The 27,599-nt window shown below is 43.8% G+C and overlaps 1 protein-coding gene across 1 annotated transcript; it reads left to right on the top strand.

Annotated features, from left to right (window-relative positions):
• The first annotated feature begins 1,096 nt into the window (after positions 1-1,096).
• On the top strand, positions 1,097-21,487 carry LOC110500423 (ATP-sensitive inward rectifier potassium channel 10-like). The gene is made up of 6 exons (XM_021577797.3): positions 1,097-1,673; positions 5,513-5,872; positions 6,119-6,330; positions 7,133-7,264; positions 7,450-7,627; positions 15,888-21,487. Exons 2-6 carry the CDS (start codon positions 5,521-5,523, stop codon positions 16,301-16,303), a joined length of 1,290 nt encoding a protein of 429 aa, XP_021433472.3. The 5' UTR covers positions 1,097-1,673; positions 5,513-5,520; the 3' UTR covers positions 16,304-21,487.
• The last annotated feature ends 6,112 nt before the right edge of the window (positions 21,488-27,599 follow it).

Genomic DNA, 27,599 nt, shown 5'->3' with positions numbered 1-27,599 from the left:
AATCACGAGCAAATTCCTTTGTCCATTCTCAAATGCTTGCACAATACATCCACAGGTACACCTCCAATTGAATCAAATTATGTCAATTAGCCTTTCAGAAGCTTCTAAAGCCATGACATCATTTTCTGGAATTTTCCAAGCTGTTTAAAGGCACAGTCAATTTAGCGTATGTAGACTTCTGACCCACTGGAATTGTGATACAGTGAATTATAAGTGAAATAATCGGTCTGTAAACAATTGTTGGAAAAATGACTTGTGTCATGCACAAAGTAGATGTCCTAACCAACTTGCCAAAACTATAGTTTGTTAACAAGAAATTTGTGGAGTGTTTGAAAAACGAGTTTTAATGACTCCAACCTAAGTGCATGTAAACTTCCAACATCAACTGTACACACAAGCACTCTCTTTAGGGGCCCCGTGCCCAGATGAGGGAACCCGCACTCAGCGGGATGTAGACTACAGGATGGAACAACACTTGTTGGCAGGTGGGTGGATCCATGAGATTGATGAGTATGTGAAAAAGGTCCAGCCAAGGACGCTGAGCTGGGGCACGCGATAAATTCAGCTCTCGCCAAAACAAACTTCAAAGATTGTCCTTTTATTTTTCCAAGAAGCAGGATTCTATAAGAGAGGAGATCAATATGAACATGTAATAGATATTTCACTGTTCTGGGTAGGCATAAGTGTCCAGTTGTCTTATTTGCTATGATGTCCTCGCAGTAGGAGCACGTGTAGGCTAGAGTTTCTCTCCTTGCAGGCGGACATGACATGGCCTCACAGAGCAAAGACAACATTTTTCAGTCAAGCCATTGGCCAACTTTGCCGACGCAAAATTGCGAGGAGCCAAGGCCTCAATAAAGTGTATTTTGTTACTTCTGATTTGTAACTTACCTACATGCTTTCTAATAGTGAAATAACTTCCAGGTTTGTATCTTAACCATCAGGAATTTACATGAGAAAGTTGACAAAGGCTGAACAGTCGAGGAACCCTCAACAAGGGACCCATTTACAGTGTACAGTCAGGGAAGGAGAGAGAGAGAGAGAGAGAGCGATAGAGCGAGAGGGTGGGAGGAGAAACTGGGAGGAGAGTTGAATTAATGAATTAAAATGTCCTGAGTCCAGTTGAGTGACTGAATAGGCTACTTTTTCCACTTATAAAGAGAGACAAGAGAAAATGTCAGAGAAGAGAGACACTCCAACTTCTACATGAACCCGAGAACCATCACAGCTTTAGATTCAACGGGGACATTGAAACTATTTTATTACATAATAACTCTGTAACAGTCAATCGGAACCGGTACCGACTGACACTTCAGCTTCAGAGCAACCACTGATTTGTGTTTGGTAGCCGAAATTCGGTCTTAGCTACTGAAACCTGGTTGATTTGAACTAACTGTCATGTTGTTAGGCCTATTAGAATTACAACGGAAATATGTAGCACTATAATCAGGATCGAAATCTGTAGACAATGAAAGTTGGGTCTTGTGAACATCCGCGTGAGAGAACTGTCAACAAGTGCGCATTGCTTCAAATGCACGAGGTCGCACTGATCAACCAAAAAGGCAAATAGTCAACTTGCTCATTCCGCGACCTCAATTTCTTTTCATGGTTTTTGGGCGATACAAACGACTTTTTCCAAGTTTCAAAATTGCATTCAACAATTGCAACAAAAGGTGAGTGACGACCAGCACATGAATCAATAGGCCTGAATTCAATTAGCTTTTACTACTAGATCACCATTCCCATAACTTAATGCATCTCCACGTTGTTATGATAGCGACAGAGCAACAGGATGTGGTGACTTCTCACATGAGCGTCAGCGGGGATAGTTAGATATGTGGCCTATATATAAAGGCCAGCACTCACTTGATGAAAAAAAAATATTTATGCATGTTCCACCCTCTTCATGAGTAATAACCATAGAATAAAGAAATAAACCATTTGAATGCTACTTTGGCTTGGTATTGCAAAGAGAACATAAGCAGAGAGAGCACAGGTGCATCCACACAGAGAGAACAGGATGAGTGCTACAGATGTAGAATCTTAATTTGAGCCAGTTTGTTACAGAAGGAAAAAAATCCTGCAGGAACAGTAAATGTGAATTATTATGTGGATTATAATTAATGGGCATTTTTTTGTAGAGGTAGATACTTTTTTGTTAGGGCAAATCAAAATATTGAGAAGCTTTTTGTAAACCTTGAATACAAGTTTGCATTTCCGGCAATGCAGGAACATTCTCAGCAATCAAAAGAGTGATCAAATTAAGATTCTACATCTGTACTATGTAGGCTACAGGTGAGTGTTTTTTTGTTGTTTTTTTTTACAGTAGCCCGCTGTGTCTGTGGCATTTATAAGAGGGGCTGCAGTTTGTGAACACCTGCATGTACTGTATCTAAAATGACCATTTGGATGCTGGAATCATTTTTCTTCCTCCTCTCCATCACCCCTTAATAATAAGTCTGTCCATTTTTATAGTCACATTTACAGCATTGACTACACAGTCAATCAATACAACTATGTATTTAGTGACGGTATTTGATCTGAATGGATCCTACAGGTGTTTATGAAACATTTCTGGCAACTTGGTTGAGTCTGTTTAGGAATCAATCCTCACTTTGCTGGAGGCACGGCTGTTTCTGGAGTTTCTGTTTAAACACAGTAACAGTAACAGCCTCATGTCTAAAGTGGAAGAGAAAAGTGTTTAGATACTGGCGTTTAGTGTATATTATACTGTATATTATACTGTATATTATACTGTAGATACTGTATTGGCCATGGCGAGTGTTCTAAATCACACCTGTAGGAAGACCACCTGACCACCTGACCCCATGAAATTTGAATTGGACATTCCAGACCACTCACTCCCAGGCTGCAGTCGACAAGTCAAGTCTACAAATGTGTAAAACTGACACTGTTGCCCTCAGTAAACTGGTAAGGGTACAGTGTGGAAGACATACTGAAAGGGTTATTTGGATGTTAGATAAGGGCCAGTGTGTGGGTAGTTTGAGTACTTGAAACACAAATAGTTTGGCTAAGAAGTTGTTTTAGAATTTGTATGGATTACTTGTCGCAGTGTTTGGAGAGGCTGTGTGGGGATTTTTACACCTTGTACTGTCCATGTACATGGAAGTAGGGGTGCTGATAAATCAGAATAAAAACGGCTTTATTTTTCACAATATTAGTGTACTGGGCCTGTATTACTCCTGTATGAGCAGACAAAAATAGTTGTCAGCAGCGTGGGGGAAAAAAATGCTCGGAGGTCGTTGGAGTGTTGTATAGAGGTTGGGGATTTTGGTAGGGTGAACACACAGGGGAAGGAAGGAGTGTGGTGAAGTGCAACGCTCAGGAATACTAATGAGCATCTTTTTTTGTCACCAATCTGTTTTAATACACCTTCTATCTCTCTCTGTCACGTGGATTCTATCTCTCTCTCCACATATCTTTCTCTTTCTCTTCCCCTTTCGCTGCCCCCTCACACTCTCCAACATATACTCACATATGATCACACACATACGGTCACACACACACTTTCTCCCTCTCTCTCACTCAGTCGTATTTTTCAATGGTGGCTTTTGTCCCTTTCATCTACTCTCTAAACAAAGGATTCTTGTGAACACAGGACAGAGGGAGATAGAGAGAGAAAGGGATGAAGAGAGATTATAGTCGAGAGGAAGACACAGAAGTGTTAAAAGGAATACTGAATTGAGCGGAAGTAATTGTAACAGTTTGGTCTATAACAATGATAAAGTGTCACAAACATTGTTTCAGGAAAAGTTAACATTGGTATAACATTGTTGTGTATGTCCCGGTGTATGTGAGTGTGTGTTTACTGTCTGTGTGGGAGGGGCCTCAGTAAGGTTCAGAGGTCAGCTGTGAATGCACTTAGCCTATCACAAGTCACAAGTGCCGCCTCACCCCCCATCTTAGTATTCTGAGCACAGACATTTAAACAGATCCCTATTCATACTCACAGTGAGCCCCAGCACTAGAGAGAGAGAGGAAGGAATAGAGCAAGCGAGTGGCGACACAGAGAGAAAGGCCAGAAAGGAGAGTGTGTATCAGAGTGCCTTAGTTCTCTGGCTTTGCTACGCTTGGTTATTTTTTACTGGGTCCGGAAAGCAGAGGCAGGAAGAGACAAATGGGACCGTTTAGCCAAGAAAGAGGGCGAGAGTGTGAGAGCGAAAGAAAGAAGGCTAGAGAGAGAGGGAGAGAGAGAGAGGGAGAGAGAGAGGATGCAGAAGGACATCCAGAAGGATGCTCGGGCCAAAGTCACACACAAACAACAAGTATCCATATCCACAAAGGAGAGAAACATGCCTCTTACTAGCCCCGATAACACACAAGCTATATTCTCCAGGCTATCCTGCCTCCACAAACCACACCACGTAATTCATTCTCGGACACAGAAACACATTTATTGGGAGGTGAAAATAAGCTCAATAAGTGACAGCTGTATAAGGACCCAATGAATGTCCCATTTGAGCTGCACGTGGTAGTAGACCACTGGGGTAGTGTGGGTCTAATCATCAACGTAATCAACTATTATAGGCCCCCTATTATAGGGTAATAGTTTGAGGTCTTATGAAAGTCCACAACCACTAAAAGTGTAAAGCAGTAAGACGATTCCACCTTTTTTTTTTTTTTTAATCGTTAGGGATGAAGGGATAATGAAAGAGATGTCAGACCATGTCAGGGATTAAAGCACATTTGTAAACGGTTGATCCAGCATCTCTCATTCACAGATATTTCTTTGTCTTTATTTGTTACTTTTATTGTCTTATTCTTATTTTTTTTTTAGGTCTATATTTTTTTTCTTCCCAACTGCGTTGTGGGTTAGGGTTTGTAAGTAAGGTCTAGTCCTGTTGTATTCGGCGCATGTGACAAATACAATTTGATTTGATTTGATTTGATACTCCATGCTGCTTTTCTATTCCAGTGTTTGAATGGGGAATAAGTGAGCCTTGTTTCTGTCCCTCTCGATCGAGCCAGCCTGATGTGCTGCAGACACAGGAGTCCCTTAGCATTATAGATGGGTTTTTTTAACGTGAAAAGACAGCTGCAACTTCACTCTGAAAGGGGGATTTTTACTTTGAAAGGGGAGCTGCTGCTCCATCTGAAAAGAGAGGGATGAAGAGAACGAGTAAGAGAGAGTTTTAAATGGACCACCTTGGACAGCAACAGGCCTGCTGCATCTGTCCACTTGGAAAATGTTATTGTGTGTCACATTTATAATCTCCCTATCTTTCTCTCTCCATGTCCAACCCCCCCCAAAAAAATGTCATTCAAAAAAATCTTTCATTCATCCCCTTATCAACCTTTCTCCTCTATTCCTTTCCTATTCTCTCCTGTCTCACAAACCCCATCTTTTCAACTTGTTTTTCATAAACTTTATATCTTCCTCTTTCTGACCCCCTCGCCCTCTTCACCCCTCTCCCTCACATTCCTTTTCCTCCCGCTTATCCACTCAATCTCCCCCTCAACCCTGGTTTTCGATCCCTCTCCTCCCATAAAGCTGCAGCCATGACCTCGGCCACTCCCCCGTCCTCACGTGGCTCCTCCCCCGAAAAGGTGTGTCACTCAATGACGCAGACGGAGGTTCTGAAGCCGCTGCTGGGGGCGGTGGGGGAGGCGGCGGAAACGGTCTGTGCGCTCCGACGGAGACGACGCGTTCTCTCCAAGGACGGGCACAGCAACGTGCGCATCGAGCATGTGAGCGGGCGCGGGGCGCTGTACCTGCGTGACATCTGGACGACCTTCCTGGACATGCAGTGGCGTTACAAGCTCTTCCTGTTCTCGGCCACCTTCGCCGGGACCTGGTTCCTGTTTGGGGTTCTGTGGTACCTGGTGGCGCTGGTGCATGGAGACCTGCTAGGTGAGGATGGAGGGAGGGGAAAGGGGGAGCAGAGGGTGGAGAGGGCAGGGGCGGAGAAAGAGAGAGAAGGCGATAGAGAACGTAAGCCAAGAAGAGGGAGAATGAGAGAGGTGTAAGAATGTGCCTTCCTTAGTTTAGCCCTTTCTCGGGTCATATCCGCAATTTGTTCTTCAACCGCCTGGCATGTCAAACAATCTGCTCAGAACCTTGCCTCTTTCCCTGTATCTCTGCTCTCCCTCCTTCCAGAGTTTGACCCGCCGTCCAACCACACCCCGTGTGTGATGCAGGTGCAGACCCTAACGGGGGCGTTCCTCTTCTCGCTGGAGTCCCAGACCACCATTGGCTACGGCTTTCGCTGCATCACAGAGGAATGTCCTGCCGCCATCATCCTCCTCATCCTCCAGCTTGTCATTACCATGGTTCTGGAGATCTTCATCACAGGAACCTTCCTCGCCAAGGTACCTCACCGTGTCCTGGGCATATCAATATCAAGGTTACTATTACCATCCCATTCATTAAAAAAGCCTAGCACCACACTACACTCAACAGATTCTTGTGTACATCAAGAATGGTCCACCATCCAAAGGACATCCAGCCAACTTGACACAACCGTGGGACGCATTGGAGTCAACATGGGCCGGCATCCCTGTCGAACGCTTTCGACACCTTGTAGTCCATGCCCCCAGACGAATTGAGGCTGTTCTGAGGGCAAAATGGGGTGCAACTCAATATTAGGGGTTCCTAATATTTTGTACACTCAGTGCCCAATACTATGACACATTTGAACTTTGTATCGACACACATGACCAATGTTCGGTAATATAGTCTGGCCACCATATGCACTGCATCCAGACGTCCAACACACAACAGTACAACTATATGTACTGGCCCTACTCAGCACTGGACTCCTGTGTAAACAACAGTGTTAATTATCCTCCCCTTTCCCCTCTTATCTATGAGGGTCAGGGTTATCATTCTGGCCTCTCAATAATAAGACTTACAAGCCCTTTCTTTATTTTTCACTCGGTTATCTATGTGTGTGTGTGTGTGTGTGTGTGTGTGTGTGTGTTGGGGCTAGAGGTTAAAATGATAGGAAGTGCATGCCGTGTACTGTACTGTATGTATTGCTAAGGAGACGGACGGCAGGTTGTTAACAGCCTAACAAATAAACAGGACATGTTACCGGTAGCATTGTGGGTAGTGTAGTTCACCATGCTACATTGTGTGGCTCTGACACACTCTCCCCCCCGTCTTCTTCAGGTGGCGCGGCCCAAGAAGAGAGGCGAGACAGTGAAGTTCAGCCGGCACGCCGTGGTGTCCAATCACGAGGGCCGACCCTGCCTCATGATCCGAGTGGCCAACATGCGAAAGAGCCTGTTACTGGGCTGCTCGGTAGAGATAGTGTGTGTGTGTCTCTGTGTGTGTTAGTGATTGAGTATTACAAAAATAAAAAACATATTTCCTGAAAAAATGGATCACCATGGTAGATATAGGTTGTCGTCATGTTGTCAAGCTTCTTCAGGATTCTCACTCATGAACCGCCCTACAATTTAATATGACTCCATTTTGGCTACCAGGTAACAGGGAAGTTGCTCCAGACATCCCAGACCAAGGAGGGGGAGACGGTGCGACTGGACCAGAGGAACGTTCCCTTCCAGGTGGACATGTCCAGCGACAGCCCCTTCCTCATCCTCCCACTCACCTTCTACCACGTCATTGATGACAGCAGCCCACTCAGAGCCTGGGCCATCAAGGGTACGAGTCTCAATAACGTTGACACTTTCATTGCAGTGGGCAAAATCAGGGTCACACAGAGAGATTCTTGGTAGTCTTAAACAAATCTACTGGGAAACAAAAGTATACGCCTCACACACATGGTTACGGGCTTAAAAAAAAAGAAGACACCTGTCAGATAGATAAGAGTTAAAATGTATTCAATTTTGAGTTTGCATCCCAATATTACACTTTCTATACACATCGCAGAAGATTGAAATATAACAAAACAGTTTGACATAGAAACACAAGATTTTAGACGTTTCAAAAAAATTAACCAAATCTGGATTAAGTATGAAAAATATGAATAACATTCCACACACAAAGCCAAAGAGTGCGCTTTTGGTCATTGACTGCAGGAAAAGGCTACCATTATGTTTTCTTTGCGCATGTATGATGAGTAACCTTGCCTGACACCCGAAGAGTCATTGGAGTTGTGTATTCTTGTTCTATAGGCCCCATTTTCTGTCAAGTGTCCTGAAAGCCATGTCTTTACATGAGAGTAATTAAGTAGGCAGGCATAGTGTAGTTACAGGTACAGTGTAGTGTTCAGGTGCAGTGTAGTGTTCTCCTTCCCAAGGTGCTGTTGTAGCAGTGTTTTTTTGGAGTTTAGTGAACTGTACAGTCCGTGTAAAGTAGGTGAAGTTGTTGCTATCGTTTACATCTCACATATCTTGATCCTCAATGGGAGGAGAGGGTCCGTTGGGGTGTGGGGACTGAAACCAATCTGTGTGGAAAGAAAGAGAAGGGTGAATTTAGGGAGTGTTGTGATGGAGAGAGGGGACATTGGCAGTAGAGGGATGGGGGAGCATGTTTGTATGTGTGTCTGTGTGTGCGCATGCATTCTGTATGTGTATATATGCGTACTGAATGTTTATGTGTGTATTCTTACATACTATGTGTGTGTTTTGAGGGACCGCACCGGGAGAGGGCTCTTTCTCTCACTCTGTGTGTGTGTGTGTGTTTGTGGAATGTGTGTGTAAGTGGGTGCCAGGGTGTCTCCTTAGAAGACAATGGGGTACAGTCCGATGCAGTGAGGGGTGGGGGATCCTGTTACAGGAGGACAGGCCTCTCATCACAACTAACCACAGGGTTATTACCGACCCACTCTGAATGCTGATCTACCTCTACACTGCTCTACCTCTCCACTACTACGCTGCTCTACCTCTCCACTACTACGCTGCTCTACCTCTTCATTACTACGCTGCTCTACCTCTCCACTACTACGCTGCTCTACCTCTCCGCTACTACGCTGCTCTACCTCTCCGCTACTACGCTGCTCTACCTCTCCGCTACTACGCTGCTCTACCGCTCCGCTACTACGCTGCTCTACCTCTCCGCTACTACGCTGCTCTACCTCTCCGCTACTACGCTGCTCTACCTCTCCGCTACTACGCTGCTCTACCTCTCCGCTACTACGCTGCTCTACCTCACCGCTACTACGCTGCTCTACCTCTCCGCTACTACGCTGCTCTACCTCTCCGCTACTACGCGGCTCTACCTCTCCGCTACTACGCTGCTCTACCTCACCGCTACTACGCTGCTCTACCTCTCCGCTACTACGCTGCTCTACCTCTCCGCTACTAGCGGCTCTACCTCTCCGCTACTACGCGGCTCTACCTCTCCGCTACTACGCGGCTCTACCACTCCGCTACTACGCTGCTCTACCTCTCCGCTACTACGCTGCTCTACCGCTCCACTACTACGCTGCTCTACCGCTCCACTACTACGCTGCTCTACCTCTCCACTACTACGCTGCTCTACCTCTCCACTACTACGCTGCTCTACCTCTCCATTACTACGCTGCTCTACCTCTCCATTACTACGCTGCTCTACCTCTCCACTACTACGCTGCTCTACCTCTCCACTACTACGCTGCTCTACCTCTCCACTACTACGCTGCTCTACCTCTCCGCTACTACGCTGCTCTACCTCTCTGCTACTACGCTGCTCTACCTCTCCGCTACTACGCTGCTCTACCTCTCCGCTACTACGCTGCTCTACCTCTCCGCTACTACGCTGCTCTACCTCTCCACTACTACGCTGCTCTACCTCTCCACTACTACGCTGCTCTACCTCTCCACTACTACGCTGCTCTACCTCTCGACTACTACGCTGCTCTACCGCTCCACTACTACGCTGCTCTACCTCTCCGCTACTACGCTGCTCTACCGCTCCACTACTACGCTGCTCTACCTCTCGACTACTACGCTGCTCTACCTCTCCACTACTACGCTGCTCTACTGCTCCACTACTACGCTGCTCTACCTCTCCACTACTACCCTGCTCTACCTCTCCATTACTACGCGGCTCTATCTCTCCACTACTACGCTGCTCTACCACTCCACTACTACTCTGCTCTACCTCTCCACTACTACGCTGCTCTACCTCTCCACTACTACGCTGCTCTACTGCTCCACTACTACGCTGCTCTACCTCTCCACTACTACGCTGCTCTACCTCTCCACTACTACGCGGCTCTCTCTCCACTACTACGCTGCTCTACCACTCCACTACTACGCTGCTCTACCTCTCCACTACTACGCGGCTCTCTCTCCACTACTACGCTGCTCTACCACTCCACTACTACGCTGCTCTACCTCTCCACTACTACGCTGCTCTACCTCTCCACTACTACGCTGCTCTACTGCTCCACTACTACGCTGCTCTACCTCTCCACTACTACCCTGCTCTACCTCTCCATTACTACGCGGCTCTATCTCTCCACTACTACGCTGCTCTACCACTCCACTACTACTCTGCTCTACCTCTCCACTACTACGCTGCTCTACCTCTCCACTACTACGCTGCTCTACTGCTCCACTACTACGCTGCTCTACCTCTCCACTACTACGCTGCTCTACCTCTCCACTACTACGCAGCTCTCTCTCCACTACTACGCTGCTCTACCACTCCACTACTACGCTGCTCTACCTCTCCACTACTACGCTGCTCTACCGCTCCACTACTACGCTGCTCTACCGCTCCACCACACCTCTCATCACCACTAACCACAGGGCTATTACTGACCCACACTGACCAGTGATCTACCTCTCCACTCCTGCGCTCCTCTACCTATCCCCTCTGAAACTGACTCTCACTCCCTCTCCACTCCTTCACTGCTCTACACCCTTAGAAAAAAGGTGCTATCTAGAACCTAAAAGGGTTCTTTGGCTGTCCCCCACCCTTTGAAGAACTAGTTTTGGTTCCAGGGAGAACCCTTTCCACAGAGGAGTTTTGGTTCTACCTGGAACCAAAATGTGTTATTCTATGGGGACACCTGAAGAACCCTTTAGAAACCCTTTTTCTAAGAGTGTATCTCTCAATTCCTTTGCTGCTCTATTGCTTCGCTCCTTTGCTTCTAACTCTCTACTCCTTTCTGATACTGACTCTCCTTCCTATCTCTCCACTCCTTCACTGCTCTACCTCTCCACTCCTCTCTGATACTGACTCTCACTCCTCTCCACTCCGCCACTGCTCTACCTCTCCACTCCACTCCTCTCTGATACTGACTCTCACTCCTACCTCTCTGATACTGACTCTCACTCCTCTCAACTCCTTCACTGCTCTACCTCTCCGCTCCTCTCTGATACTGACTCTCACTCCTCTCTCCACTCCTCTCTGATACTGACTCCTTCCTATCTCTCCACTCCTTCACTGCTCTACCTCTCCACTCCTCTCTGATGCTGAATCTCCTTCCTATCTCTCCACTCCTTCACTGCTCTACCTCTCCACTCCTCTCTGATACTGACGCTCACTCCTCTCTGTTTTATCTGCAGCACTGTGTGGTATGTATGTATGCTTATCTCTCTACATCTCTCTTCCTGTGCACCCCATTGTTCTCTACTCACCGAAGCAGTTCTCTATCTCTCTCTATTTCCTGTCTATCATGAATTTCTGTCTAGTTGAGCCGCCAGACTCCTCCTGTTAAATTGACTGTGCTCAGATTATATGGTATTGTATTACTGTACACATAATAAGGCTTTTTAATGATGCCTGATCCCAGATAACACTCTATTTTGCTTTGGCTTCATGCGGTGTACCTTGAAAATGTAAGTAATGTCTGATCAAATCTTAATACTGTATAAAAGTAGCATGCCTAATACTACTATTAGAAGTATCATAATACTAATAGTACATAATACTACAGTCATTTCCCCTGCAGTATCTATGGATCTAGCTTCTAATACGGCCTCCTCTCACAGTAGCTCTGCTCGCAACTCCTCATGATGGATTTCTGTAGATATATCTGGACCTCTTTGCAATGGAAAGGGGTTACCATGAATTTGACAGTAATTTTCAGGCAGCTCGGTGGCAAGTAAAATTCTCTTTTTGACCCTTGCCTGTCCTGACTCCGAGCCCGCCTGCCTGACCACTCTGCCTTACCCTGACCCAGCCTGCCGTCCAGTACCTTTGCCCCACCTTTGGTTTACTGACCCCTGCCTGCCTTGACCTGTCTATTGTCTGCCCGTGCTGGAATGTTAAACTACTGTTTACTCAATGTGGTCTGCATCTGGGTCTTACCTTCATACCTGATAGAGCATGTCTATGTTTGAATAAAATCAGCTGGCAGTGGCTGGGTGGAGGTGGCAGTTGTGGTAGCCACTGCTGTGTCCAGGGTTGGCGAAGGTTGTTGTTGCTGGGAAAACTGGGAACCGTGCAGATGCTGGGGGCCGGGACTGTAAACCACAAATTGGTGCTGGGACTGTGAAACAGGAACTGGGATCCAGGAACCAGTGCAAGTGACGGGTCGGGATCTGTAGAGAGCCAACCCCTCTTTTTACGCTACTGCTGCTCTCTGTTCATCATATATGCATAGTCACTTTAACCATACCTTTCAAATGTCTTTTTACTGTTGTGTTATTTCTTTACTTAACTACACACACACACACACACACACACACACACACACACACACACACCTTTTTCACACTATTGGTTAGAGCCTGTAAGTATTTGGCGCACGTGACAAATGAACTTTGATTGGATTTTGATTTGAAGATAGGCCATGTGGAGATGTTTATATTGAAACACATCATCCTTTTTTTTTTGTTTCTAACTTGTTTGATAAGATTAGTACAGATTTTCCTCAGGGACCCCACATGGGGCACCGACCAAGTTTGCATTGCAGCCTGCCCCAGCCTCACCACTGAGCACCACATCACTGTCTGTCTCAGTAGCCTACTTTGTTATGCAAAGTAATTATGAGAACTTAGTAACCAATTTATTTATCCTGCTGAGGCAGGCTCTGTTTCAAGTTAGTTTCTTACTTCATCCTTCTAGCTAGCTAAGTAATACTAGCCAGCCTTTGCCGGGAAGCTAGCCATCTGAATGACATACAGTTGAAGTCGGAGGTTTACATACACCTTAGTCAAATACATTTCAACTCAGTTTCACAATTCCTGACATTGAACCCTAGTAACAATTCCCTGTCTTAGGTCAGTTAGGCTCACCACTTTATTTTAAGAATGTGAAATGTCAGAATAATAGTAGAGAGAATGATTTCTCAGCGTTTATTTCTATCATCACATTCCCAGTGTGTCAGATGTTTACATACACTCAATTAGTATTTGGTAGCATTGCCTTTAAATTGTTTAACTTCGGTCAAACGTTTCAGGTAGCCTTCCACAAGCTTCCCACAATAAGTTGGGTGACTTTTGGCCCATTCCTCCTGACAGAGCTGGTGTAACTGAGTCAGGTTTGTAGGCCTTCTTGCTAGCACACACTTTTTCAGTTCTGCCCACACATTTTCTATATTGAGGTCATGGCTTTGTGATGGCCACTCCAATACCTTGATTTGTTGTCCTTAAGCCATTTTGCCACAACTTTGGAAGTTTGCTTGGGGTCATCATCCATCTATTTGAAAGATCCACTTGCAACCAAGCTTTAACTTCCTGACTGATGTCTTGAGATGTTGCTTCAATATATCCACATAATTATCCCTCCTCACGATGCCATCTATTTTGTGAAGTGCACCAGTCCCTCCTGCAGCAAAGCACCCCCACAACATGATGCTGCCACATCCGTGCTTCACGGTTGGGATGATGTTCTTCAGATTGCAAGCCTCCCCCTTTTTCCTCCAAACAAAACAATGGTCATTATGACCAAACAGTTCTATTTTTGTTTCATCAGACCAGAGGACATTTCTCCAAAAAGTATGATCTTTGTCCCCATGTGCAGTTGCAAACCGTAGTCTGGCTTTTTTATGGCGGTTTTGGAGCAGTGGGTTCTTCCTTGCTGAGCGGCCTTTCAGGTTATGTCAATATAGGACTCATTTTACTGTGAATATCGATACTTTTGTACCTGTTTCCTCCAGCATCTTCACAAGGTTGTTTGCTGTTGTTCTGGGATTGATTTGCACTTTTCGTACCGAAGTATGTTCAGAACACGTCTCCTTCCTGAGCGGTATGACGGCAGCATGGTCACATGGTGTTTATATTTGCGTACTGTTTGTATGGTGGTACCGTCAGGGATTTGGGAATTGCTCCCAAGGACGAACCAGACTTGTGGAGGTCTACAATTTTTTTTCTGAGGTCTTGGGTGATTTCTTTAGATTTTCCCATGATGTCAAGCAAAGAGGCACTGAGTTTGAAGGTAGGCCTTGAAATACATCCACAGGTACACCTCCAATTGACTCAGGCTAATTGACATAATTTATCAGAAGCTTCTAAAGCCATGACAATTTTCTAGAATTTTCCAAGCTGTGTAAAGGCACAATCAACTTAGTGTATGTACACTTCTGACCACTGGAATTGTGATACAGTGAATTATAAGTGAAATAATCAGTCTGTAAACAGTTGTTGGAAAAATGACTTGTGTCATGTACAAAGTAGATGTCCTAACCGACTTGCCAAAACTATAGTTTGTTAACAAGAAATGTGTGGATTGGTTAAAAAACTAGTTTTAATGACTCCGACCTAAGTGTATGTAAACTTCCAACTTCAACTGTATAAGCGACTACCAGTTGTGCACTCATTCTCTGAGAGTTGTTTTTTTGTTTGTTTGGGGGAATTGCAAACACCGTCAGCAGCGCCTCAAGTTTTGCCTACTTCTCTAGTGAAACGGCTCCGAGCTGGGGTAATTTGTTTCCTGACTGATGTCTTGAGATGTTGCTTCAATATATCCACATAATTATCCCTACTCACGACTTAGCCGTTTGAGAGAGTGGTGTTATGGTGTTGGCGTAGGAACCGGCGTAGGAACTGGGGCAGGTTCTGAAGAAAAAGCTCCTCTGACTAACTAGAGACAGTCTACCACATACCATGCATTTTGTACTACATGTATGTATGTATGTATGTATGTATGTATGTATGTATGTATGTATGTATGTATGTATGTATGTATGTATGTATGTGTGTATGTGTGTATGTGTGTGTGTGTGTGTGTGTGTGCTTGTGCTTGCTGGCACCTTAATTGGGGAGGATGGGCTTGTGGTAATGGCTGGAGTGGAACGGTATCAAATACATGGTTTCCATGTGTTTGATGCCATTCACGCCGTTCTAGCCATTATAATGAGCCATCCTCCCCTCAGCAGCCTCCACTGGTGCATGCATACGTGTGTGTGTGCTTGTGCGTTCGTGCATGGGCATGTGTGTGTGTGTTACGAAACACTGTTTTTGCCTCAGTGAGAGCAGTACTGGGTTCAGGTTAGGATAAGGGCTGTTTTCACAGATGACGGAACATCTCTGAGTGTGGGCTGTTGACGCAGGTGTGTGCTTGTTGGAGTGTATATGCCTTGTAGCGTATTATTTGTGTAATGGTGGCCGTGTGTTAGTGAAAGGTGATGCGCATGTTAATGGTATCATTATGTATATGTTTTCTTTAATGGGTCTTTGTATGAATGTGTGATCGGATTTCAGGAACAACCGCTTGAACAGTGTGCTTGATGTCCTTTATGAGTATAGTCATTTGTGTTTACAGTAAGTGTGTGTTTTTGTGAGTAGCTGTGTGGGTTTTATGTTTTGGAGCAGGCTTGTGGAAAGAGAGTGTGTGTATGGTAAGAGGCCACACACTAACTTCTCTCAATGGACTGTGTTTATAGCTCAGTCGCCATGGTACACTTTAGCTTTGGTTTTACGCAAGGAAGTTCCACGCCATTTAGTCCATACATTTTGTGATCTGGATTCAAATCAGATGGTAAGTCAAGATATAACATTTAGCCTTTTATTGTTACAGCCCATTCTGGCTCATGCATATTTAGTGCTAAAGAGTTTGTATCTTTCTTTCATTCTCTCTGTCGTAGGAGGGGGATGGACGGATCCGGATCTGGCAGACTTTGAGCTGCTGGTGATCATGAGTGCCACGGTGGAGCCCACCTCCGCCACCTGCCAGGTGCGCACCTCCTACCTGCCTGACGAGATCCTGTGGGGGTACGAGTTCCCCCCCGTGGTCTCCCTGTCCCCCTCGGGGAAGTATGTGGCCGACTTCGCCTTCTTTGACAAGGTGGCCAAAACAAAGACCACCCCCCTCGTCAAACAGGCCTCGCCCCCAAGCCCAGCCATGCGCTCCTCCCTTTACCATGGCAGCAACAGAGGGGGCGCGGAGGAAGGGGCAGACCCGGAGAAGATCAAACTGGAGGAGGGCTATAGAGGGGATGAGAGGGGGAGGGACAGGGGGCGAGATAGTAGTCTTCTCAGTGTCCGTATCAGCAATGTCTAGAGAGAGAGAGAGAGAGCACTAGTAGGATGCAATGAGAGAGCAAGGAGACATGGACATTGCACAATTATCAAGTGAGAAAACATTATTGAATGCAATAGAGAAGAGCTGCTCCCCTGTTGGGAAACGTGAACACAAAACACACACACTTACACACACATGCGCTTGTGTTTTGGATTTGATGGGAATGTATCACCCCTTGTGGTTGATGAGGATTCCACAAGCAATAACCTGGAAAGGGACAACATACTGTACATCCGATCTGGGTTTACTGTACTGTAATCAAAGATGGACTAAAGGGGCTTTTTAAACTTCATATGTCTGTATTTTTTTTAATGAAAGTACTTGTGTAACTATAAAGGTTGACTGGTTTATGTGAACATAACATGGTTTACTTGGACATAATCACAGAATCATGGTACTGTCTGTTTTTTACACAAAAAGGTACTGGGAGTGGAAGCACTGGAAAACACACTATTTTTCATGAAGGATTTTGACTGAATATATCATATTGTATGTATGTGTATTTGTCCCTATCGATGCGAACAACGCCAGTACTCATTCTTCTGAATATATGTTTAGCAGGGCTGGGGTAAATTACGTTTTAATTCCAGTCAAAAAAGTAAAGTAAACCAAATTCCAAATCCAAATGGTCCTTCTTGAAAAGCATTGAAAATAATTGTCATTTCAGTGTACATCCTCAATTGTCTGGCATTGAAATGGAATTGACACCAACCCTGATGTTCAGAGTTTGTTCTTTTATGTTTTCTTTTCACTGGAATATAAGCATTGAAGATGTATGTTAACAATACTAAAAGCACTTTAACTTGGTGGAAAATTGTACTTTACACAATGGAGAGCAATGGGACTAACTTCCTAATTTCATGCGCTGTGTGTGTGTCCGTGTGCGTGTGTGTGCAAGCATGTTTACATGAGTCAATGTGAGTGCAATTCTGAATGTGTATGTACTTCGTATTCATAATGCACTTCAAAACCTGAACACTTATGCCTTTTGATATGTCAATGTCATTTTTACAGTACAGTCGTGGCCAAACGTTTTGAGAATGACACAAATATACATTTTCAAAGTCTGCTGCCTCAGTTTGTATGATGGCAATTTGCATATACTCCAGAACGTTATGAAGGGTGATCAGATGAATTGCAATTAATTGCAAAGTCCCTCTTTGCCATGCAAATGAACTGAACACCAAAGAAAAAAACATTTCCACTGCATTTCAGCCCTGCCACAAAAGGACCAGCTGACATGTCAGTGATTCCCTCATTAACACAGGTGTGAGTGTTGACGAGGACAAGGCTGGAGATCACTCTGTCATGCTGATTTAGTTCGAATAACAGACTGGAAAGCTTCAAAGGAGGGTGTTGCTTGGAATCATTGTTCTTCCTCCGTCAACCATGGTTGGTTGCAAGGAAACACATGCCGTCATCATTGCTTTGCACAAAAAGGGCTTCACAGGCAAGGATATTGCTGCCAGTAAGATTGAACCTAAATCAACCATTTATCGGATCATCAAGAACTTCAAGGAGAGCAGATCAATGGTTGTGAAGAACGCTTCAGGGCACCCAAGAAAGTCCAGCAAGCGCCAGAAATGTCTCATACAGTTGATTCAGCTGCGGAATCGGGGCACCACCAGTACAGAGCTTGCTCAGGAATGGCAGCAGGCAGGTGTGAGTGCATCTGCACGCACAGTGAGTCTGAGAATTTTGGAGGATGGCCTGGTGTCAAGAAGGGCAGCAAAGAAGCCACTTCTCTCCAGGAAAAACATCAGGGACAGACTGATATTCTGCAAAATGTACAGGGATTAGACTGCTGAGGACTGGGGTAAAGTCATTTTCTCTGATGAATCCCCAGAAAAGACAAGGTGGGTACTACCATCAGTCCTGTGTCATGCCAACAGTAAAGCTTCTCAGCCAAGAGAGTGGGCTCACACACAATTTTGCCTAAGAACACAGCCATGAATAAAGAATGGTACCAACACATCCTCCGAGAGTAACTTCTCCCAACCATCCATGAACAGTTTGAGGCAAACGTGATAACTAAGTGGCTCAGGGAACAAAACATCAATATTTTGGGTCCATGGCCAGGAAACTCCCCAGACCTTAATCCCATTGAGAACTTGTGGTCAATCCTCAAGAGGTGGGTGAACAAACAAAAACCCAAATTCTGACAAACTCCAAGAATTGATTATGCAAGAATGGGCTGCCATCAGTCAGGGTGTGGCCCAGAAGTTAATTGACAGCATGCCAGGGCGGATTGCAGAGGTCTTGAAAAAGAAGGGTCAACACTGCAAATATTGACTATTTGCATCAACTTCATGTAATTGTCATTAAAAGCCTTTGACACTTATGAAATGCTTGTAATTATACTTCAGTATTCCATAGTAACAGCTGACAAAAATATCTAAAAACACTGAAGCAGCAAACTTTGTGGAAATTAATATGTGTCATTCTCAAAACTTTTGGCCACGACAGTACATTACACAAACTCCTCTCTACTATGATATCATTAGCATTGCCATTCAGAGGATATTGACATCCTTTTCTATGGTGCCAGTAAATGTATTTTGTAATGCCTGTCAGAGCTGTGTAGGTCAGAGGGTTTGGTTCATCAGGGCCACATTAAGTAGCCAAACGTTGTCGAACGTTGCAGATAGAAATACCACGAATAGAGCTGACCTGATTCCTTATTCTACATGTCACACAGAGCTGTTTGTTTTACATAGAATATTTTTTATACGCTATGTCCTGCTGAACGTGCCCCATGTCTGTGATTGTTTATAATGTGTTGCCAGGCCAGGGCCCATCTCTAATAACGGAACATCACCCTACACCGTAAAACAAAGTGTTTAGGATCTGAATTTGGATTTAAACGAGTCAAATAATTCAGATGAAAACACGGCACAGTGTTTAGATTGTAAACGGCGCACCATTTTTGTTCGCTGTAACACTTTTTAGTCACATAAACACCTTTATTCAGCACAAGGCGTATAGGATTTAAACACTGAGGGTGTTGGGACACTGCCCTATTTGCATACTGTACAACCCAGCATGTCTTTTGAGTGAACGTGAGAGATACCCACCCATGACTGTATTTGTTAGTGACAGTGAAATGGTTGTTGCAATTCAAAGAAGCCTTCACCAAGCGCCTGCCTAAGTTAATGCGTTTCAATTTAAAGTAAACCCTGTATGACCACAAATTATACATTTCATAAGGCCTTTAGTTATGGCTTAGTTATCATCGACACTATAGTCTGATCCTGGCTCATGGACCACATCAGACCTGCGAGTCACAACACGCTGGTTTGTGAAGTGATTAGTAATTCCTATCGGAATCCAGCCAGAAAATGAATAGCCAACCATTTGAATCTTTTATCACCCAAAACCTGCACTCAGAATGACTGCTATGGTCAAGGACTTCTTGTGAATTTCCAGCAGACTAGACGCTTATGATATTTCTGCCTTTCTCAGTTCCCCTAAAGGAAGTATTATAAAAAAAAAAGGGAAAAGGAGAATGAGAAAACCTTCAAATTGCACCACCATCTAACCCTGCACCTATACACTATCCCCAACAAAACCCCACCCCATCACACTACTTGGCCCTAAACAATCTTACACCAGGCTGCATGGGCACCCCCATAGTTGACACAGTGCTTTCTCTATCCCAACTGTACACTCGATCTGACTATGCCCTCCTGCACATTTCTCACATCGTGAAATCTCCCTTCTACACACATGTTACACTCCTTGGCACCTAAAGCACCGAAGTGGGTTCGGAACGTAGGCCCTCACAGAATAGCAAATACAGTTCCTTTAGAAGGTATTCATACCTCTGGACTTAATCCACATTTTGTTGTGTTGCAGCTTGAATAGAAAAAATATATAAAATACATTTCTCAGCCATCTACACACAATACCCGATAATGATAAAGTAAAAAATGTGTTTTTTTGAAATTGGTGTAAATGTATTGAAAATGAAATACAGAAATATCTAGTATTCACACCCCTGAGTCCATACTTTGTAGAGCACCATTGGCAGTGAATACAGCTGTGAGTCTTTCTGGATAAGTCTAAGAGCTTTCTACACCTGGATTGTGCAACATTTTCCCATTATTATTCTCTAAATTCTTCAAGCTCAGTCAAATTGGTTGATAATTTTCAGTTCTTGCCATAGATCTTCAAGTAGATTTAAGTCAAAACTGTAACTCAGCCACACAGAAACATTCACTGTCTTCTTGGCAAGCAACTCCAATGTAGATTTGGCCTTGTGTTTTAGGTTATTGTTCTGCTATAAGGTGAATGCATCTCCCAGTGCCTGGTGGAAGCGGACGGAACCAGGTGTTCCTGTAGGATTTTGCCTGTGCTTAGCTCCATTACGTTTCTTTTTATCCTGAAAAACTCCCCAGTCCTTAACGATGGCAAGCATAGCCATAACATAATGCAGCCACCACTAAAATTGGACAGTGGTACTCAGTAATGTGTTGTGTAGGATTTGCCCAAAACATAACACTTTGTATTCAGGGCAAAAAGTGAATTGCTTTGCCACATTTTTTGCAGTATTACTTTAGTGCCTTGTTGCAAACAGGATGCATGTTTTTATTCTATAAAGACTTCTTTCTTTTAATTTTGTTTAATTAGGTTAGTATTGTGGAGTAACTACAATGTTGTTGATTAATTCTTCGTTTTCCCTTATCACTGCCATGTGACTGTTTTAAAGTGACCAGTGATTGGCCCCATGTTGAAATCCCTGAGTAGTTTGCTTCCTCTACGGCAACCAAGTTAGGAAGGGCGCCTGTATCTTTGTAGTGACTGGGTGTATTGATACACCATCCAAAGTGTAATTAATAACTTGCCAGCAAGAACCCTACTGTTATTCCCCACACTTACAGTATTTGATTATTCCGCTTCTTCACAATTTTGCTAGTGTCTGACATGCCTACTTGTGTCTTTGAAAATTATTTATATGTGACTATGTATTTTTTCAGCCATTCATGGACAGTTTTGAATAACTCCTACAAATACACATTGGATTTTAAATGCTCCAGGACAATTTAGTATAGTGCACATGCTATGCAACGATGGTAGAGGGGGACTCACAAACACATATTTTGTCTATGTAGTGTAAGAGGATGGCATGAGTTTTCAGCTAGTATGAATAAACCACCTGAAAATTGATATACAGTACATTTGGAAGTAATCAGACACATTGACTTGTTGGAGTCCACCTGTGGTAAATTCAATTGATTGGACATGATTTGGAAAAGCACACATCTGTCTATATAAAGGTCCCACAGTTGACAGTGCATGGTCAGAGCAAAAACCAAGCCATGAGGTCGAAGGAATTGTCCATAGAGCAACGAAACAGGATTGTGTCGAGGCACAGATCTGGGGAAGGGTACTAAAACATTTCTGCAGCATTGAAGGTCCCCAAGAACACAGTGGCCTCCATCATTCTTAAATGGAAGAAGTTTGTATCCACCAAAACTCTTACTAGAGCTGGCCGCCCAGCCAAACTGAGCAATTGGGGGAGAAGGGCCATGTTCAGGGAAATGACCAAAAACCCAATGGTCACTCTGACAGAGCTCCAGAGATCCTCTGTGTAGATGGGAGAACCTTCCAGAAGGACAACCAACTCTGCAGCACTCCACCAATCAGGCCTTTATGGTAGAATGGCCAAACGGAAGCTACTCCGCAGTAAAAAGGCACATGACAGCCCACTTGGAGTTTGCCAAAAGGCACCTAAAGGACTAAAGAAACAAGATTCTCCGGTCTGATGGAACTAAGATTGAACTCTGGCCTGAAGTGGCCCAGCCAGAGCCCGATTGAACATCTCTGGAGAGACCTGAAAATAGTTGCACAGTGACACTCCCCATCCAACCTGACAGCTTGAGAGGATCTGCAGAGAAGAATGGGAGAAACTCCCCAAATACAGGTGTTCCAAGCTTGTAGCGTCATACCCAAGAAGACTCGAGGCTGTAATCACTTCCAAAGATGCTTCAACAAAGTACTGAGTAAAGGGTCTGAATACTTATGTAAATGTGATAATGTGAAAGTCTTCGAATTTTGGGTAAATTTAATGTTCAAAGCATTCCGAATACACCTGCCCCCCCCCCCCCCCCCCCCAAAGTGGGGTTACAAGTTGATCAACTTTCAAAGCAGTTACTTTCCGATTGTTCCTCAACTGCAGTGCATGATTTACCATTTTCTAGCTCTGAGTCTCTACTTTTATCCAATGTACAAAAAAAAACAGAATTTTAAATGTTGTTACATCGGACCAAATCAGGGTGGTGGGTCACATAATGACATAGTATAATGTTACTGTTACCCCAAAAACACCACATAATTTTAGGATGGTTAGTTGAATAGTCCCCCCCCAAAAATTATCATGTGGCCAAAACTCAACTGCCCGTGCCATTATGCAGAATGTGCCTAACATTGTTTTTCATGTAGGCTACACTGTCCCGCAAATGTTCTGCAAAATCATCCTGTTGTCCCTCATTTATTTATTTTAAATGCAGACCTGGTGTTGAGCGCAAAACTGAGAAGACCCCGTCTGTCCTTCTGAGTTTGATGCAGATTGTTTGCCGATAAAGTCATGCTAGAGTGTATAAGTTGTTGTTCTGAACACACTAAGGTGTTTCAGGTTTATGATCATGTTACAACAGTATGCAGGAGGGAGATTCCAAGGTGTGAGAAGTGTGCAGGAGGGCATGCGACAAAGGAGTGTAACCTTTCGGTGGAAAAAGTAGAGTGTTTCAATTGTGGGGGTGGCCATGTTGTTTGGGATCAGAAACGTCCTGTGCGAGTGAGACAGGTGGAAGTTTCCAGGTTGAGAGCAATGCAGAAACTGCCATATGCTGAGGGAGTGAGGAAAGTAGAGGATGGTAGGCAAAGGGTGAGGGAGACTGAAATGATCCTTGTGAGTAGTAGGCCAGTACAGAGTGACCCGAACATTTTGTGCTTTAGTAAGGTTGGCTTATTGGCATTTATTGCTATTGGCATTAATTGGTAGCAGCAGCAGCAGCAGAGAATGTATGTATGTATGTATGTATGTATGTATAAACAAATGTGCAATGCAGTTTCTGAACAGTGAAAAGCAGCAATACGCAACAAAGCGTCTAGTCCGCCGAAAACCACATGAAGGAAGAATCCAACGTTATGCGTCCTTAAAAATCTGCCAATAACAAATGACAGGTTTTTTTGCTCCGATGCGTAGCATATTGAAAACTTTATAGCCTATTGTTTTTATCCTTCGTAAAACAAAAATTGTCCACCTCACGGTTCAACTGTGGTAAATGCATCAGGGCATTGCATGCATATAGGCCTACAGTAGGCGTCCACTGTATGACTGATATTTCAAAAACATATATAAAGGAAGAGAAGCTCAGGCCTACAATGGAAGACTTTACTGTAATTTCAACAGTAGTAAAAAAAAAATAGAACGCACAGTAGAATACCGTAAATGTGTCTTACAGCACACTGAAACACTTTTCTGTAAGTTCTACAGTAAAACACATATTGGAGTGGCTCTATGGTGTCTTGGATGATGGAACTGATGTCTGCCATAACCAGCCTCTCAAAGCCCTTCATGATTATAGATGTGAGTGCTACAGGGCAGTAATCATTGTGGCTTGAAGCCTTAGAATTCTTGGGGACAAGAATCATGGTGGTCATCTTAAAACACGTGGGGATTACAGACTGGGACAAGGAGAGGTTGAAAATGACTGTGACTATGCCTGCCAGCTGTTCTGTCCCTAGTGGCGAGTTGTGTTGATGGAAATTGGGCATCACGTGTCTTAATGACGCGGAGATGAAAACGACAGCAACCAGAAAAGCAGCCTCTGGATGTATGTTTTTGCTGCTTGGTTATAGCCTCGTACAGTTCGTTAAGTGCCAGCTTGTTCTTTTTCTTGTCCTGAGGTAGAATGTATAAAACAGTCACGATAACAGATGAAAACTCCCTCGGGAGGTAGAATGGTCAGCATTTGAACATCAGGTATTCCAAGATGGGTGAACAATCGGTCAACACTTCCACCGAGCTCAAGTCAATTTCCTGACTCTACTGTCCTGTCTACACCATGTACGGAGAATCCATTGACTTGGAAAGCCATGAGGGGTCTTGTCCGAGAGCCATGTTTTAGAAAAGCAGAGAATATTGCAGTTTTGAGAGTCCCATTGGTAGCAAATCCGCGATCGGAGGTCCTCCATCTTATTATCAAGTGACTGTACATTGGCCAGTAGAATGTAGGGAAGAGGTTTCCGGTTCTCCCTTCACCTTAATCTTGCCAGTATCCACCCTCTCTTGCCTGTGTAACATTGGCGTTTCCTCTTGGGTAGCCTGAAAATTGGGTTGAAATTACAGAAAGAGCCCAGGGCAGATGAGTTGGGAGTCAAAGTCAAAGTCAAAGTTGAAGCCAGAATTGAAGTAAGTAACTGCCGATCTGATGTTCAAAAGTTTCATGAAAAGAAAGTAAAAATAAACTAAAATAGAATCACAAAAATGCTAAATTGGGTTGGAGCTTGCAAAACGGTGGCCAACCAGTGAGGCGACATCTTAGAGGAGCACCAAAAACCTTTAGAACACTTGTGGGTGAATTGTATTGTTGTTTCTGACTCATTAACATATGTTGAAATGTATTGCAAAAGGAAATAACAAGATAGCGTTAAACTGGGAAAGATTAAGGTTAATCTGTGACACTGGAGGTCAGGAGTTAAAATAGCAATGAATGGTGGATTGGCAGCTGTGGGTGAAAATTAAGCACTTGAAGAAAAAGGAAATTAGGAATATATGAATAGTTATTTAACTACAGGTAATTGTTGTCCATTAGTTTACTTCAATCACGGTAGGGATGGTCAGGTATAGAGAAAAAAATTAAAATAAGGGGGATTATAAATGATGCAAACAATTAAAATGAACCTACAATCTATCTGCAATATTACAGCTGATCTATCCCCCAGAAAGAAAAAAACAACATATGAGGTGTGTCTTGTAATAGGCTACATTTGTTGCACTCGTTAGTGAGAATGCTGTACGAATTTTGTCATGTCTGCTCCCACTCCCCCTCTCAATCGCTCGAGGTCACCAGGCTGCTCAGCATTACGCACACCTGTCACCATCGTTACGCGCACCCAGATACCTGGACTCCATCACGTCATTGATTGCCTCCCCTATATCTGTCACTGTTTCATTCCTGTTTCGCTTGTCCACATGCTGTTCTTGTTTAGTTTCATGTCTATTTACTATTAAATCCTCGCCCTGTACTTGCTTCCCGTCTCCCAGCGTCTGTGGTTAGAGAACCGTTATAGAATTTAACTGATATGTGGTAGTAGTTCCCTAACAATTTAATTTATACAGGGGACAGATCAGTAGCATCAAGTCTAAAACCTTTAAATGGTTGAATGGCTAGACATGTCCTTTTCATCGGTTTTCCCCTGTAGTCACTGTCAGTTTAGAAGCCTTTAAGGCCTTAAATCAAGTGATGTAAAACACCAAATATCAGTTTTTATGCTGTAATATATAATTACATATTCACTATTAGCAATTGCTGAAAAGCTTTTGTCATACAATTCAAAGTCGTGTATTGTAGTGATGGGAAACTGAGGCTTCCTGAAGGCTTCGGCGCTTTCACCAAATTGTGCCGAAAAACGGTTAATTACTCTCAGTGTCATTATCAGTGATATCTTCTTGCCAGCAGTACATAATCAGATATACTTTATATCAAAACTCTAGGGTGAGTCGTTGGCTTTAGTAGCCTATAAACAGTTGAAATACCAGGTATGCATCTTACTTCTTGCTTCCATTTTTGTCTTTAAGTTGACTATTCAAAAATGGAATCTATGGCATTAATTTAGGATGCTTAAGACACAAAACACATTTTAAAATAGTGTGCCTTCAACGGGACTCGACCTCATGTCCCTGAATGTTCCATACTCTACCTAGTAAGCTACCGGTCAGGTGAAACGTTTGTATAAAATCCTAACTATATTTGTAACTATATCTGTTCACCCCGCTATCATCCAGAAGGCGAGGTCAGTACAGGTGCATCAAAGCAGGGACCGAGAGACTGAAAAACAGCTTCTATCTCAAGGCCATCAGACTATTAAACAGCCACCACTAACATTGAGTGGCTGCTGCCAACATACTGACTCAACTCCAGCCTCTTTAATAATGGAAAATTTATGTAAAATATTTATCACTAGCCACTTAATATAATGTTTACATACCCTACATTACTCATCTCATATGTATATACTGTAATCTATACCATCTACTGCATCTTGCCATCTTGATGTAATGTATCACTAGCCACTTTTAACAATGCCACTTAATATAATGTTTACATACCCTACATTACTCATCTCATATGTACAGTGGTGCAAAAAAGTATTTAGTCAGCCACCAATTGTGCAAGTTCTCCCACTTAAAAAGATGAGAGAGGCCTGTAATTTTCATCATCACATTCAACTATGGCAGACAAAATGAGAAAAAAAATCCAGAAAATCACATTGTAGGATTTTTTATGAATTTATTTGCAAATTATGGTGGAAAATAAGTAAATTTATCTCAATACTTTCTTATATACCCTTTGTTGGCAATGACAGAGGTCAAACGTTTTCTGTAAGTCTTCACACACTGTTGCTGGTATTTTGGCCCATTCCTCCATGCAGATCTCCTCTAGAGCAGTGATGTTTTGGGGCTGTTGCTGGGCAACACTGACTTTCAACTCCCTCCAAAGATTTTCTATGGGGTTGAGATCTGGAGACTGGCTAGGCCACTCCAGGACCTTGAAATGCTTCTTACGAAGCCACTCCTTCGTTGCCCGGGCGGTGTGTTTGGGATCATTGTCGTGCTGAAAGACCCAGCCACGTTTCATCTTCAATGCCCTTGCAGATGGAAGGAGGTTTTCACTCAAAATCTCATGAAACATGGCCCCATTCAGTCGTTCCTTTACACGGATCAGTCGTCCTGGTCCCTTTGCAGAAAAACAGCCCCAAAGCATGATGTTTCCACCCCTATGCTTCACAGTAGGTATGGTGTTCTTTGGATGCAACTCAGCATTCTTTGTCCTCCAAACACGACGAGTTGAGTTTTACCAAAAAGTTATATTTTGGTTTCATCTGACCATATGACATTCTCCCAATCTTCTTCTGGATCATCCAAATGCTCTCTAGCAAACTTCAGACGGGCCTGGACATGTACTGGCTTAAGCAGGGGGACACGACTGGCACTGCAGGATTTGAGTCCCTGGCGGCGTAGCGTGTTACTGATGGTAGGCTTTGTTAC

Source organism: Oncorhynchus mykiss, chromosome 21 (genome assembly GCF_057628025.1).
Source record: "Oncorhynchus mykiss isolate SJ-2025 chromosome 21, ASM5762802v1, whole genome shotgun sequence".
NCBI lineage: Eukaryota > Metazoa > Chordata > Actinopteri > Salmoniformes > Salmonidae > Oncorhynchus > Oncorhynchus mykiss.
The sequence above is the reverse complement of the archived record's forward strand: the minus strand, read 5'-3'. Positions and strand labels throughout refer to the sequence as shown.

Coding starts and splice junctions, on each gene's coding strand:
- LOC110500423 (XM_021577797.3), top strand. CDS start 5,521: ATGACCTCGGCCACTCCCCCGTCCTCACGTGGCTCCTCCCCCGAAAAG. Junction 6,331..7,132: donor CAGGAACCTTCCTCGCCAAG/GTACCTCACCGT, acceptor CGTCTTCTTCAG/GTGGCGCGGCCCAAGAAGAG. Junction 7,628..15,887: donor CAGAGCCTGGGCCATCAAGG/GTACGAGTCTCA, acceptor TCTCTGTCGTAG/GAGGGGGATGGACGGATCCG.